The 15,422-nt window shown below is 46.1% G+C and overlaps 2 protein-coding genes across 2 annotated transcripts in view; both read right to left on the bottom strand.

Annotated features, from left to right (window-relative positions):
• The window catches only part of LOC106611881 (uncharacterized), a 90,315-nt gene that overhangs the window by 17,502 nt on the left and 57,391 nt on the right, over positions 1-15,422 (bottom strand). The window lies entirely within an intron of this gene.
• On the bottom strand, positions 4,230-7,928 carry LOC106611880 (uncharacterized). The gene is made up of 4 exons (XM_014212514.3): positions 7,624-7,928; positions 6,172-6,504; positions 5,838-5,948; positions 4,230-4,595 (listed from the first exon to the last, which is right to left on the bottom strand). Exons 1-4 carry the CDS (start codon positions 7,670-7,672, stop codon positions 4,393-4,395), a joined length of 696 nt encoding a protein of 231 aa, XP_014067989.2. The 5' UTR covers positions 7,673-7,928; the 3' UTR covers positions 4,230-4,392.

Genomic DNA, 15,422 nt, shown 5'->3' with positions numbered 1-15,422 from the left:
GAGACTACATAAAGGGCCATAAAATCCTTCATTACTATTAATAATAATGATCATTATCTGAGGGGCGTTACTAGTAGTGCTGTTAGTCAAGCCCTGGGTGTGATTGCTGGGTTTGGAGGTCATTAGGGTTCATGGATGCCAAGGTAATATTTTACCAATACAATTTTTTTTATTATAAAATAATTTCTCTTTGGTCTCTCTCTGTGATTTCATAATTTTTCGTCAACTCGCAAGTGGCTGAACCTCACTGGAGAAATCATCAGACTGAGGGAAATAGCACCCCTCTATCTCATTATGTCTAGCCCATGTATCTGATGCTGTCTGGAACAAAAGAGTATGAGGTGTTGCCTCCATAGCATTTGATTGATGCCAGCAAGCATTTGGCCTCCCTTGATAAAAACAATTATAAAATAATTAGCCAATCATTGCCAATCCCCCCCCCCCCACGGAGTCCAGTTTGGATTTGGCTTCAGACCAATCAAATCACTTCCTAAGCAAAACATAATTTTCCGAAAAAGGTGTCTGTTGCTGGTCTGCTTCTGTCCTGCAGTAGCTAGCTTGCTAAATCAGCCCTTTCCTAAGCCATGGATGGAAAGGGGGATTTGGACTTACAGTTTTTACTAAATTCTCTCTACAGGCCAATGATTTGGAAGGTGATTCTGATCTAACCATGAATTAATATGTTATGCCACTGGCCTGTGATGATTTAAGATTAATATGTAGCCTAGATGTAGCTTAGTAGGCTCACGTTAACTGGCTAGCTAACCTAGCTGGTTCGTTGTTGCCCATACGAGGAAGTTAGGCTAGCAGTCATTTTAGCTATGTAGCCTATGACAACAAAAACTAAAGGTGTACTGTATGATAGAGCCATAAACTGTTTTGCCAACATGAAAAAGAGGAGGATGGTATTGGAATTCAACTAGTCTAAAGGTGGTGAGTAAAAAAAATATGGTTTTACTTGTGCACGCACGCACGCACGCACACACACACACACACACACACACACACACACACACACACACACACACACACACACACACACACACACACACACACACACACACACACACACACGAAATCAGGTCCATAGACAGCCACCCCGTCCTGTACTCCCTGTTCACTCATGACGGCATGGCCAGGCACGACTCCAACACCATCATCATGTTTGCCGATGACACAACAGTGGTAGGCCTGATCACCGACAACGATGAGACAGCCTATAGGGAGGAGGTCACAGACCTGATTGTGTGGTGCCAGGACTACAACCTCTCCCTCAACGTGATCAAGAAAAAGGAGATGATTGTGGATGACAGGAAAAGGAGGACCGAGCATGCCCCCATTCTTTTTATTATTATAATATGTTTTTTTGGCCCTTTTTCTCCCCAATTTCGTGGTATCCAATTGATTGTTACAGTCTTGTCTCATAGCTGCAACTCCCGTACGGACTCGGGAGAGGCGAAGGTCGAGACACAACCCAACCAAGCCGCCCTGCTTCTTGACACGAGGCCCACTTCACCTGGAAGCCAGCTGCACCAATGTGTCGGAGGAAACACCGTACACCTGGCGACCGTGTCAGCATGCACTGCGCCGGCCCGCCACAGAGGTCTCTAGTGAGTGATGGGACAAGGACATCCCTACCAGCTAAACCCTCCCCTAACCCAGAAGACGCTGGGCCAATTGCACGCCTCCCCATTGGTCTCCCGGTCACGGCTGGCTGCGACAGAGCCTGGACACAAATCCAAAATCTCTAGTGGCACAGCTAGCACTGCGATGCAGTGCCTTTGACCACTGCGCCACTCGGAAGGCCGCACACCCCCATTCTCATCGACGGGGCTGTAGTGGAACAGGTTGAGAGCTTCGAGTTCCTTGGTGTCCACATCATCAACAAACTATCGTGGTCCAAACACACCAAGACAGTTGTGAAGAGGGCACGACAAAACCTATTTCCCCTCAGGAGACTGGGGCATGGGTCCTCAGATCCTCAAAAGATTCTACAGCTGCACCATCGAGAGCATCCTGACTTTGCATCACTGCCTGGTATGGCAACTGCTCGGCCTCCGACCGCAAGGCCCTACAGAGGGTAGTGCGTATGGCCCAGTACATCACTGGGGCCAAGCTTCCTGCCATCCAGGACCTCTATATCAGGCGGTGTCAAAGGAAGGCCCTAAAAACTGTCAAAGACACCAGCCATCCTAGTCATAGACTGTTCTCTCTGCTACCGCACGGTACCAGAGCGCCAAGTCGAGGTCCAAAAGGCTTCTTAACAGCTTCTACCCCCAAGCCATAAGACTCCTGAACAGCTAATGAAAGGGATACCCAGACCCCTCTTTTACACTGCTGCTACTCTCTGTTTATAATCTGTGCATAGTCACTGTAACTCTACCTACATGTACATATTACCTCAATTACCTTGACTAACCGGAGTCACCGCACATTGACTCTGTAGCGGTACCCCCTGTATATAGCCTCGCTTGTTATTTTACTGCTGCTGTTTAATTATTTGTTACTTTTATTTTACATTTTTTACTGAGCTACTTTTTACTTAACACATATTTTTTTTCTTAACTTCTTAAACTCGACATGACTGTTCTTTAAGTGTCCACGGACCACTCCAACTGGTTGGAATAGAGAAATATTGTTACATTATTCAACCTTTTGACGTCACCGTACTGCAAAGTATTTCTCTGTGGTAACAAAGAGATTCTCAACCTTCATTTTGGCTGAGTGGGGTAAAGAGTTTTAGGTATTTATGACCGTCATAAACCTGTGGTGGGAAAGAGAGAGAGGGCTATGATCCTCACCCCAAAAGGGCACGTTGTGAAAATGTTTAAATGTTTAAATTGAAATGGTGCTGGAATAGCGGAGGCAGAGCTCCTGTTATCTTTATGCTGATGTGCGGTACCTCTGTGGTTCTAAATATGTAGTTGTTTAGTAAAATATTTCAAAAATGTCCTTGCTTCACCATGCTGCAGGTCATATAACTGTTTGTTACATGTAATATTTGCTTTGTGGACTTGACTGGACAGACATTGCTCTCCGGTTTTGTGATGAAACAAACATATGTGTAGTTTAATCAAGAATAATAATGGACTGGATTTATATAACTCTTCGTGGGGGCTCAAACCTTGTTGAATTGGGTTTCTTATTGGATGCAAAATAAGATGTCCTTTAGAAAACTGTTTGACACATTCTGCCATTGACGATAATAGTGAGGATTGTGTTTAACAGAATTGTACACCACAGGGACATCTTAATTACAAACTTCTGCAGTGAATGACAACTGTTACTACTGTTACCACTATTACAGCTGTTACCACCGTTACTACAGTTACTACCGTTACCACTGTTACCTATGTTACTACTGTTACCACCGCTACCATTGCTACCACCATTACTACTGTTACCACTGTGACCACTGTTACCACCAATACTACTGTTACCATTTTTACCACTGTTATAATTGTTACTACTGTTACCACTGTCACCACCGCTGCTACTTCTACCACCGGTACCACCGATACCACTGTCCCCACTGTGACCACTGTTACCACCAATACTACTGTCACCATTTTTACCACTGTTACCACTGTTACCACCGTTACTACTGTTACCACTGTTACTACTGTTACTACTGTTACCACTGTTGCAACTGTTACTACTGTTACCACTGTTAAAACTGTTACCACTGTTACTACTAATACTACTGTTACCACTGTTACTACTGTTACCACTGTTACCACTGTTACCACTGTTACTACTGTTACCAATGTTACCACTGTTACTATGGTTACTATTGTTACAACTGTTACCACTGTTACCACTGTCACTACTGTTACCACTGCTGCAACTGTTACTACTGTTACCACTGTTACTACTGTTACAACTGTTACCACTGTTACCACTGTTACTACTGAAACTACTGTTACCACTGTTACTACTGTTACCACTGTTAAAACTGTTATCACTGTTACTACTGATACTACTGTTTCCACTCTTTCTACAGTTACTACTGTTAATACTGTTACCACTGTTACTTCTTGTACCACTGTTAAAACTGTTACCACTGTTGCCACTGATACTACTGTTACTACTGTTACTACTTGTACCACTGTTACTGTTGTTACTACTGTGTAATAATATGTTGTAGATGGAAATGGTCAGTATGGGTGTATGTTGAGACTTTAAACACGTTCAATGAAATAACAGAAGGACTCACTACGGCAAGTGTATACAGTTTAGTTGTTTGATGTTTATATACATTTCATGAAAATATGTACAGAAATATGGAAAAGTTAGATAAAATTATTTAAAGTAAAAAAAGAAGCAACAGAGCATCAATACTATGTCTAAACATCAACCATTCATATCCCGGCCTACATTGAAGAACCTCTCTCATTGGCCAAGCTGTATTCCAGCATACACAGTCTCCTCCCGCCCCTCAGGTCTGTCTCTCTCTGTGGTTGGTCTGGAACCCTTCAATACTACTACCTGTCCATACCCCACATCCTCTGGAACCTCCCTGTGTTTCTCCATCTTCTTTAGAATATTGATGTCAGCATGTTCCAGTTCTGGACTCTCATCAGCATCTGTGGGGACTGGGGAGATGTGACATGAGTGTTTGGAGGGGGGGTTGACTACTGCACAGATCATTTGTAGACAATTACGCTTTGAGGGTCAAAAGCCTACTTAATGGCCCAGTGCAGTCCAAATCATGTTTTTTCTGTGTTTTATATCATATTTTACAACAGCTGATGAAAATAACACTGTAAAATTGTGAAAACATTTGATCAATGTAATTTCCTGGTTGAAAATACAATCTACACAGGACATTCGATTCAGCATGTTTGCATGGGCAGGAGTTTCGGCTTTCCATGGTGACCTCACCATGTGGTAAATTGGTTAATAGACCAATAACAAAAGAGTTCCAAACCTCTCTGTCAGGTTGTGCGCTACAGGTAGAGAAGTCATGAGCAGGAGAGCACAGAGTTGATCAGGCGTACACTTTATTTGGCAGAAGCAACAACAGACGGACACAACTGCGTCAAAACCTCCAGCCAAATAGCAAAAGTGAAAAGCGAGACCACATTCACAATAATTCAAATGTTTAACAATAAACATACTTCGGGTTAAACAAGGTACCTGGGGGAAAAACCAGCCTGGCGCGTCACACAAAACACGTAACAAAACAATTCCATACAAAGACATGGGGGGAACAGAGGGAATATATATGTAGTGTGATTAGGGAATGAAAACCAGGTGTGCGGGGAAACAAGACAAAACAAATGGAACAATGAAAAGTGGAGCGGCAATGGCTAGAAGACCGGTGACGTCGACCACCGAACGACGCCCAAACAAGGAGAGGAGCAGACTTCTGCCGAAGTCATGACACTCTGCCAATAACAGCTAGTTTTCAGTTGTCCACTTCCCACTCAGACCAGTCCCAGGCAGTCCTAGCAAAATTCTTGCTTTTGAAATAATGATTTGCTAAAACGCTATTTTTGCCCGTTTGAATGGCAATCTATTAGAGTAAGGTACTTAATTCTTACCCAGAAATGATTTGATATTGATATAAAAACAGCTGCATTGGGGCATTAAGCACTAATGTTGATTCACATAGATTCACCTACTTCACATGCACTTGGCCTATCTGTAGATCTGGAAATAGCCCTATTGAAATGTATCTTTGCCGACACTATGTGAAGTAGAAAAGCCCACATAAAAAGTTCTAAAGTGAGCAATAACACTGAAACAACAGTCACATGAGCTGACTGAATGTGGTAACAATCAGTGTACTGTACATAGTATTCTTTGTTTGTTAGATCTGTCGCACCACTGACCTGGAGCCTGTGGAGGTGTCCTCCTCTTGTGAATACAGTAAGCTCCCACTACCACGGTTAGGACCAGGACCACAGCTACTAGTGACCCTATGACAGTCCCATAAGATCCTCCTGCATGATAAGGTGGAGAGAAATGGGGGAGAAGCATGAGGGTTAATGTATGTAAGCCGTCAAAGGAGCATTTTACACCCCAAAAAACATTTGATCATATATTTATCATTAGTCCATGTTTGACACAGTCTGTTTGACAAATGCATGTCAACACTCAAGAAGCTTTTAGCTTCTTTGGAAGATTCTTATTTGGCAAAGAGATATGAGCTTTTTAGCTCCTCACCTCCAATTATCAGTTGTACTCCTCCGGTGCACAAACGTGTTCCATGTGAATTATAGATTTCTAAGAGATATTCACCAGAATCACTCTTTTCTGTGTTAGATATCCTAAATGTCCCGTTGTTGATAAAGAACTCGGATCTTGCTTTAATGGAGTCATGGAAGCTCACTGTGTTGTTTTTCATGCTGAATATCTTTATACTAGCACCAGTGGGGTCTTTTTTAAATATGAGTTCAGACCCTGTGGCATTATTCATCAGCTGAAGATAGACAGTTTCTCCCAGAGCTCCGTGACGTGACATGTTCTGTCTAGCATCACAGCATTTCTCCTCCATGCCTGAGGAAAGGAGAGGAAAAGGACACTTTTGTTGACAGTGATTACTGTTATTCTTCATCTGAAACTCTAATAAAATGTCATTTTGTGACATTATGAATTGCCAAGCAGCAAATCACCCTGCATCTCTCTGCTGGCTTGCCTCTGAAGCTAAGCAGGGTTGGTGCCTGGATGAGACACCAGATGCTGCTGGAAATGGTGTTAGTGTCTGTAGGATGTACCTTGTCCTCTAGTCTAATTTTTTATATTCATATCCCAGTGCAGCAGGGCAGTGATTGGGGACATTGCCCTGTGTAGGGAGCAGTCTTTCGGATGGGACACTAAACGAGTGTCCTGATTCTTTGTGTTCACTAAAGATCGCATGGCCCTTATCGTAAGAGTAGGGGTGCTAATCCCGGTGTCCTGGCTAAATTCCTAATCTGGCCACCTAATCATCCCCCCTACTCTCCCCTGTAACTATTCCCCAGTGTCACGTCCTGACCAGCAGAGGGAGTAATTGTTTAGTATTTGGTCAGGACGTGGCAGAAGTTGTGTGTTGTATGTAGTTTCTAGTTGTTCTGTTTCCGTGTTAGTCTGTGTGACTCCCGATCAGGAACAGCTGGATATCGTTGTTCCTGATTGGGAGTCATATATTAGGTGTGTGTTTTTCTCCTGGGGTTGTGGGTTGTTTATTTTACACTGCTAAAGTATCGGTATAGCCTGTAAAACTGTTACTAGTCGTTCTTGTTTATTGTTTTCCCGTGTTCACTTTATTCAAATATAATTAAAGATGAGCATACATATCCCGGCTGCGTTTTGGTCTATTCAACACGGCTACAATCGTGACACCCAGGTCGTTGCTGTAAATGAGAATGTGTTCTCAGTCAACTTACATGGAAAAATAAGGGGTAAAAAAACATCTAATTTGACAAGTAAATAATTTAAGATTGCTTGTGAAGTATTAAAGCTATCAAACATGATATGCTCTGCGATAGGCCTATTACATTGAATTGTGTCTGTATCTTTTCTCCTCATAATAACACAGGATTGAACTCTGCTGTAATTATTCAGTTACCCTTTATAACACTGCCTTATTGTTAGAACGTGCATGACCTCCATAGACAACCAACTGTAGCCTCTTACCATTAGAGAGTCCAGTTAACATCACCAGGAGTCCAAACACCACAAGCATGTTGTCTTCACAATGGCCAACCACAGTGTTGGAAACTGTAGATTCACTATACAAATCTCAAATTCAGATTCCAAACCTGCCACACCGTGTGACTAGGATGTTTGAGCAAAACACGCGATAAATTATGTCACTTCAGGGATGAAAAAGGAAGTGTTTGAACACAGTCTTGATCTCACTTCTTCCTTTCAAAGACCAATGCATGAAAATGTTATATACGATAAGCCATTAAATAAGATACAACAAGAAGTAAGATACACCACACACACAAGTGAACAAGAGATCTTGAGAATAGATTTGCATGAGGGCTGAAAGAGGAAATGTGATACAGAAGAAATTGTCACACTACATTTGGTCTGTGACAACTTTGTATTTCTGTACCACAGACCAAGCCCTGTGGTAGGTCCATGTCAATCTACACTGTAAGTTATTTAGTCAATTCTATGCCCTTATGTTAGTGTTTCTCTTCTACTAACTTGGTCTCAAGTGCTAGTTTAACTGGTGCAAGGAAGGTTGAGAAACAATGTTACACCACACAGGTCATGGGTTCAATGTGAGCCTCCTAATGGTGACCTCGTGTGGGGAAATGTTTTTCCATTGAAAATTAAGGTGAGAGTGTGTTTTAATAGACCTTTAGTTTGTGAACTGAATTAACAATGAGGGCCACAGAAAATGTTGTGGTAGGTCAGATATGTTCCCCTGGATGCTATTGTTAAAGATGGGATGATGCCTCTATATGCTAGCCTGGTTCCATTCTTTATATGCTCTGTAGCCACCTCTATCATTGTACTGCTATCATTGTGGTGCCATCGACCTTTCAGTTACTGGCCCAATGCTCTGACCTCAAGGCTACCTGGTGTCAGAGAACACTACTTTGTTTTAATGCATACATATGACGTAATGTATAATAACATATTCCAATCATGTAGATGATGTCATGAATTATAGACGACGCCAATAGAAAATACTGTACCATGTTTGATTGGGATCGTTTTGCAGTATCTAAAAACTATATTTAGTCCACAATGTGTTTTTTTAAATCAGTATTTTGTTTTGCAAATTATCGTATCATTGTGGATTGAAACTTTAACCTGTTAGAGTTAGGGGGCTTTATTGACACGGCCGGATAAAAAACGTACCCGATATAATCTGGTTACTACTCCTGCCCAGTAACTAGAATATGCATATAATTATTGGCTTTGGATAGAAAACACCCTAAAGTTTCTAAAACTGTTTGAATGGTATCTGTGAGTATAACAGAACTCAAATGGCAGGCCAAAACCTGAGAAGATTCCATGCAGGAAGTGGCCTGTCTGACAAGTTGTGTTTCATCTTGGCTCTTTTTATTGAAGACTGAGGATCTTTGCTCTAACGTGACACTTCCTACGGCTCCCATAGGCTCTCAGAGCCCGGGAAAAAGCTGAACGATATTGAGGCAGCCTCTGGCTGAAACACATTATCGCTTTTGGCAAGTGGCCGATCAGAGTACTATGGGCTTAGGCGCGTGCCCGAGTCGACCGAATGCTTTATTTTCTTTCGTCTGTTTACCTAAACGCAGATTCCCGGTCGGAATATTATCGCTTTTTTATGAGAAAAATTGCATAAAAATTGATTTTAAACAGCGGTTGACATGCTTCGAAGTACGGTAATGGAATATTTAGAATTTTTTTGTCACGAAATGGGCCATGCTCGTCACCCTTATTTACCCTTTCGGATAGTGTCTTGAACGCACGAACAAAACGCTGCTGTTTGGATATAACAATGGATTATTTGGGACCAAACCAACATTTGTTATTGAAGTAGAAGTCCTGGGAGTGCATTCTGACGAAGAACAGCAAAGGTAATAACATTTTTCTTATAGTAAATCTGACTTTGGTGAGTGCTAAACTTGCTGGGTGTCTAAATAGCTAGCCCTGTGATGCCGGGCTATCTACTGAGAATATTGCAAAATGTGCTTTCACCGAAAAGCTATTTTAAAATCGGACATAGCGAGTGCATAGAGGAGTTCTGTATCTATAATTCTTAAAATAATTGTTATGTTTTTTGTGAACGTTTATCGTGAGTAATTTAGTAAATTCACCGGCAGTGTTCGGTGGGAATGCTAGTCACATGCTAGTCACATGCTAATGTAAAAAGCTGGTTTTTGATATAAATATGAACTTGATTGAACAAAACATGCATGTATTGTATAACATAATGTCCTAGGGTTGTCATCTGATGAAGATCATCAAAGGTTAGTGCTGCATTTAGCTGTGGTTTGGGTTTATGTGACATTATATGCTAGCTTGAAAAATGGGTGTCTGATTATTTCTGGCTGGGTACTCTGCTGACATAATCTAATGTTTTGCTTTCGTTGTAAAGCCTTTTTGAAATTGGACAGTGTGGTTAGATTAACGAGAGTCTTGTCTTTAAAATGGTGTAAAATAGTCATATGTTTGAAAAATTGAAGTTTTTGCATTTTTGAGGTTTTGAATAACGCGCCACGGGATTACACTGGCTGTTACGTAGGTGGGACGATTTGGTGCCACCTACCCTAGAGAGGTTAATACATTTGTCTAACTCTAACTTTACATTAGATATTTGGAATGGCAATCGACAAACACAGAGTGGAGTTTGCTACACAGCACAAAGATACTGGACCATCTGTATGCCACTACAGGGAAATACCATAATGACTATCATAAATACTGTGTCATATAAAGAGAATGTATACCGCCAGAAACAAGATAGTGCTGTCAGCTGCATTTGGGATCTGAACATGTATTAATTTGGGTGAAAAAGCAATTATTATTATAAAAAGCAATTCAAAATAAATTGCTTGTTTGTTTTCAACATATTTTCAATAAAGTAGCCTATTCTGGTTCTAAAAAATTCACACAGAAAATATAAAAAAAAACACAACAAAAACAAATATTTTGTAAATTTAGACAATATATAATTACAATTAGCTAAAGTGTTTCCCTTTCAGAAATCTCAATTTTTTAGCAATATAAAACAGAGTATGCCTGTTGTAGTACATACTTCAACTATATAGAAAAGTGGTATTTATATCTTCAACTGCCAATATTATAGAGAGTGTCACGGGCATCGTAAGGATTGGACCAAGGCGCAGCAGGTAAGTGCTCATCTTCTTAATTTATTTAAAGAAAAAAAAACACTTAAACAAAATGACGAAACAGTTCCGTAAGGCAACATAGGCTATACAGGAAAACAACCACCCTAAAAACACAAGTGAAACAAACCCCAACTAAATATGGCCTCCAATTAGAGGCAACGACAACCAGCTGCCTCTAATTGGAGGTCTTACCAAAACCCCAACATAGAAATAGAAATCTAGATTTAAACATAGAAATAGAAAACATAGAACCTAAACCAAAAACACCGAAACACACAAAACAAACACCCCCTGCCACGCCCTGACCAAACTACAATGACAAATAACCCCTTTTACTGGTCAGGATGTGACAGTACCCCCCCCCCCCTCCCCCCCCCCCCAAAGGTGCAGACCCCGAATGCACCTCAAAACAAAAACCCCACAAAAACAACCCCAAACTTAAAGGGAGGGAAGGGAGGGTGGCCACCTTCAACAACGGTCCCTGTGCTACAACCCCCCTTCCCAATCCTCCCACTACGGAGGTGGCTCTGGGCGTAGCTCCCGTTCAGAAGACTCTAGGCTGGGGAGCGTCACTAGAGCCTCCTGGCTGAGGAGCGTCGCTGGAGGCTCCGGGCTGGGGAGTGTCGCTGGAGGCTCCGGGCTGGGGAGCGTCGCTGGAGGCTCCGGGCTGGGGAGCGTCGCTGGAGGCTCAGGGCTGGGGAGCGTCGCTGGAGGCTCAGGGCTGAGGAGCGTCGCTGGAGGCCGAGTGCTCACAGCAGGCACTGGCTGTACCAGGTTATGGAGGCGCACTGGAGGATGAGTGCGGGGAACAGGAACAGGACGTACTAATGGCAGAGTGCTCACAGCAGGCACTGGCTGTACCGGGTTATGGAGGCACACTGGAGGGTGAGTGCGCGGAGCAGGAACAGGACGTACTGGACTGGGCAGGCGCACTGGAAGCCTGGTGCGTGGGACTGGCTTTGGAGGCACCAGCCTAGTAACACGCACCTCAGGGCTAGTGCAAGGAGCAGGAACAGGGTAAACTGGACCGAGGAGATGCACTGGTGGCCAGATGCGCTGCGCCAGCGCACTTCTCCTTGGCTGCCGGCCAATTCTCGCCTGGCAACGCTGCGGAGCCCTTATTGACCGCACCAGACTGTGCACGCGTATGGGCGACACAGTGCGTATCTCCGCATAACAAGGTGCTTGCTTGATCCGTCGCTCCCCATAATAAGCACGGGGAGTTGGCTCAGGTCTCCATCCTGAATCTGCGCAACTCCCCGAGTGCCCCCCCCCCCAAAAAAAATTGGGGGGGATGCCTCTCGGCCTCATGTAGCTCCCTTAATTCCCTCTCCCAGAAACGTCGTTCTGCCTTTGCTGCCTCCAGTTCCTCCCTCGGTCGCCGGTACTCCCCAGCCTGCCTCCAGGGTCCCTTTCCGTCTAAGATCTCCTCCCATGTCCACGACTCCAAATATTTCTCCTGCTGCTCCTTCTTCCGCTGCTTGGTCCTTTTTTTGGTGGGTGGTTCTGTCACGGGCATCGTAAGGATTGGACGAAGGCGCAGCGGGTAAAGTGCTCATCTTCTTAATTTATTTAAAGAAAACACTTAAACAAATAAACAAAACGACAAAACAGTTCCGTAAGGCAACATAGGCTATACAGGAAAACAACCACCCACAAAACACAAGTGAAACAAACCCCAACTAAATATGGCCTCCAATTAGAGACAACGACAACCAGCGGCCTCTAATTGGAGGTCCTACCAAAACCCCAAACATAGAAAACTACATTTAAACATAGAAATCCTAAACCATAAACACACAAAACAAACACCCCCTGACCAAACTACAATGACAAATGACCCCTTTTACTGGTCAGGACGAGAGAGAGAGAGAGAGAGAGAGAGAGAGAGAGAGAGAGAGAGAGAGAGAGAGAGATACAGATACAGTTTTGGCCCCATATTGTCACGTCCTGACCAGCAGATGGAGCTAGTGTTTTAGTTTTGGGGTCAGGACGTGGCATGTTTGTATTGGTTAAATGTTGGGTGGATGATTGGGACTTCCAATTGAAGGCAGGTGTGTATAGTTGCCTTTGATTGGAAGTCCTATATAGGTGTGTGTGTTTTTCTTTGGGGTTGTGGGTGGTTGTTTTTTGCACTGCGTTTCTAGCCTGCAGAACTGTAGCTGGTGTCACTTTGTTTGAATTGTTAAGTGGATGCTCTACTCCTTTATTTTAATTAAAGATGAGTATTCACATACCTGCTGCGCCTTGGTCCATTTCTACAGAAGACAGCCGTTACAGAACCACCCACCAAAGGACCAAGCAGCAGAAGAGGAGGGAGCCACAGGAGAGAAAAAGGGAGGAATGGACATGGGAGGACGTCCTGGACGGCAAGGGAGCCTACACCTGGGAAGAGATCCTGGCCGGAAGGGATCGCCTCCCATGGGAACAGGTGGAGGCACTCAGGAGAGTGGAGGCAGCTGGACAGAGGAACCATCGGGAACGTTACGCTGGAACACGGTTGGCTAGGAAACCCGAGAGGCAGCCCCAAGATTTTTTTTGGAGGGGGCACACGGGTAGCTTGGCCAGGCCAGGGAGGAGCAGTAAGCCAGCTACCCGTGACTACAGGGAGGTGCGTACGAGGTGGAGGGTGCCATGTTACGCTGAGGTATGCACCATCTCGCCTATACGGACGCACAGCCCAGTTCGCCCAGTACCAGCGCCCCGCAGGTGCCAGGGCAAGGTGAGCATCGAGCCGGAAGGGGGGATGCCAACCCTACAATCAAGACCGCCAGCGCGCCCTTTCGGTCCGGTGTTTCCCGCCAGACGCACTAGCATGGAGGTGCGTGTCTCCAGGCTGGCACGTCCTATACCAGCCCCACGCATCAGGAGTCTAGTGTGTCAACCCAGCCTCGCCAGTCAACAGTCACCAGAGCTGCCCGCCAGTCAACAGTCGTCAGTGCTGCCCGCCAGTCAACCATCACCAGAGCTGCCCGCCAGTCAACAGTCGTCAGAGCTGCCCGCCAGTCAACAGTCGTCAGAGCTGCCCGCCAGTCAACAGTCGTCAGAGCTGCCCGCCAGTCAACAGTCGCCAGAGATGTCAGACTGCCCTGAACTGCCGGAGTGGCCAGACTGCCCTGAACTGCCAGAGTGGCCAGACTGCCCTGAACTGCCAGGGTGGCCAGACTGCCCTGAACTGCCAGGATGGCCAGACTGCCCTGAACTGCCAGGGTGGCCAGACTGCCCTGAACTGCCAGGGTGGCCAGACTGCCCTGAACTGCCAGGGTGGCCAGACTGCCCTGAACTGCCAGGGTGGCCAGACTGCCCTGAACTGCCAGGGTGGCCAGACTGCCCTGAACTGCCAGGGTGGCCAGACTGCCCTGAACTGCCAGGGTGGCCAGACTGCCCGGTTCTGCCAGAGTGGCCAGACTGCCCGGTTCTGCCAGAGGTGCCCGCCTGCCCGGATCTGCCAGGGTGCCCTGCCTGTCAGGATCAGCCCGAGTGGCCCTCCTGTCCTCTGGCCCAGCCCGAGTGGCCCTCCTGTCCTCCGGCCCAGCCCGAGTGGCCCTCCTGCCCTCCGGCCCAGCCCGAGGGGCCCTCCTGCCCTCCGGCCCAGCCCGAGGGGCCCTCCTGCTCTCCGGCCCAGCCCGAGGGGCCCTCCTGCTCTCCGGCCCAGCCCGAGGGGCCCTCCTGCTCTCCGGCCCAGCCCGAGGGGCCCTCCTGCTCTCCGGCCCAGCCCGAGGGGCCCTCCTGCTCTCCGGCCCAGCCCGAGGGGCCCTCCTGCTCTCCGGCCCAGCCCGAGGGGCCCTCCTGCTCTCCGGCCCAGCCCGAGGGGCCCTCCTGCCCTCCGGCCCAGCCCGAGTGGCCCTCCTGCCCTCCGGCCCAGCCCGAGTGGCCCTCCTGCCCTCCGGCCCAGCCCGAGTGGCCCACCTGCCCTCCGGCCCAGCCCGAGTGGTCCTCCTGTCCTCCGGCCCAGCCCGAGGGGTCCTCCTGTCCTCCGGCCCAGCACGAGTGGTCCGTCTGCCAGGGTCAGCCCAAGTGGCCCATCTGCCCGGCGCAGTTAGCAGTGCCACCGAAGTGGGCTACGCCGACGGTGGAGCAAGGTCCACGCCCTGCACCTGAGCCACCTCCAGGATAGGTGGGTTGGGGAGGGAGGGTGTAGCACAGTGCCGTCGGTGACGGCAGCCACCCTCCCTTCCCTCCCTTATTGTTTTAGGGTTATTGTTTATGGGTTTTGTGTTGTTTTTTTTTTTGTTGGTAGGTGCATTCCGGGGTCTGCACCTTGAGGGGGGGGGTACTGTCACGTCCTGACCAGCAGATGGAGCTAGTGTTTTAGTTTTGGGGTCAGGACGTGGCATGTTTGTATTGGTTAAATGTTGGGTGGATGATTGGGACTTCCAATTGAAGGCAGGTGTGTATAGTTGCCTTTGATTGGAGGTCCTATATAGGTGTATGTGTTTTTCTTTGGGGTTGTGGGTGGTTGTTTTTTGCACTGCGTTTCTAGCCTGCAGAACTGTAGCTGTTGTCACTTTGTTTGAATTGTTAAGTGGATGCTCTACTCCTTTATTTTAATTAAAGATGAGTATTCACATACCTGCTGCGCCTTGGTCCATTTCTACAGAAGACAGCCGTTACACATATCCAATTAAACAAATATTT

This window comes from Salmo salar, chromosome 09 (assembly GCF_965601325.2).
Source record: "Salmo salar chromosome 09, fSalSal1, whole genome shotgun sequence".
Classification (NCBI taxonomy): domain Eukaryota; kingdom Metazoa; phylum Chordata; class Actinopteri; order Salmoniformes; family Salmonidae; genus Salmo; species Salmo salar.
The sequence above is the reverse complement of the archived record's forward strand: the minus strand, read 5'-3'. Positions and strand labels throughout refer to the sequence as shown.

What these genes read in the sequence shown, in the direction of transcription:
- LOC106611880 (XM_014212514.3), bottom strand. Translation starts at nt 7,672, where the DNA reads ATGCTTGTGGTGTTTGGACTCCTGGTGATGTTAACTGGACTCTCTAAT. An exon ending in GTTAACTGGACTCTCTAATG is followed by an intron (nt 6,505 to 7,623) that starts GTAAGAGGCTAC and finishes TCCTTTCCTCAG; the next exon opens with GCATGGAGGAGAAATGCTGT. An exon ending in GACACCTCCACAGGCTCCAG is followed by an intron (nt 4,596 to 5,837) that starts GTCAGTGGTGCG and finishes ACATCTCCCCAG; the next exon opens with TCCCCACAGATGCTGATGAG.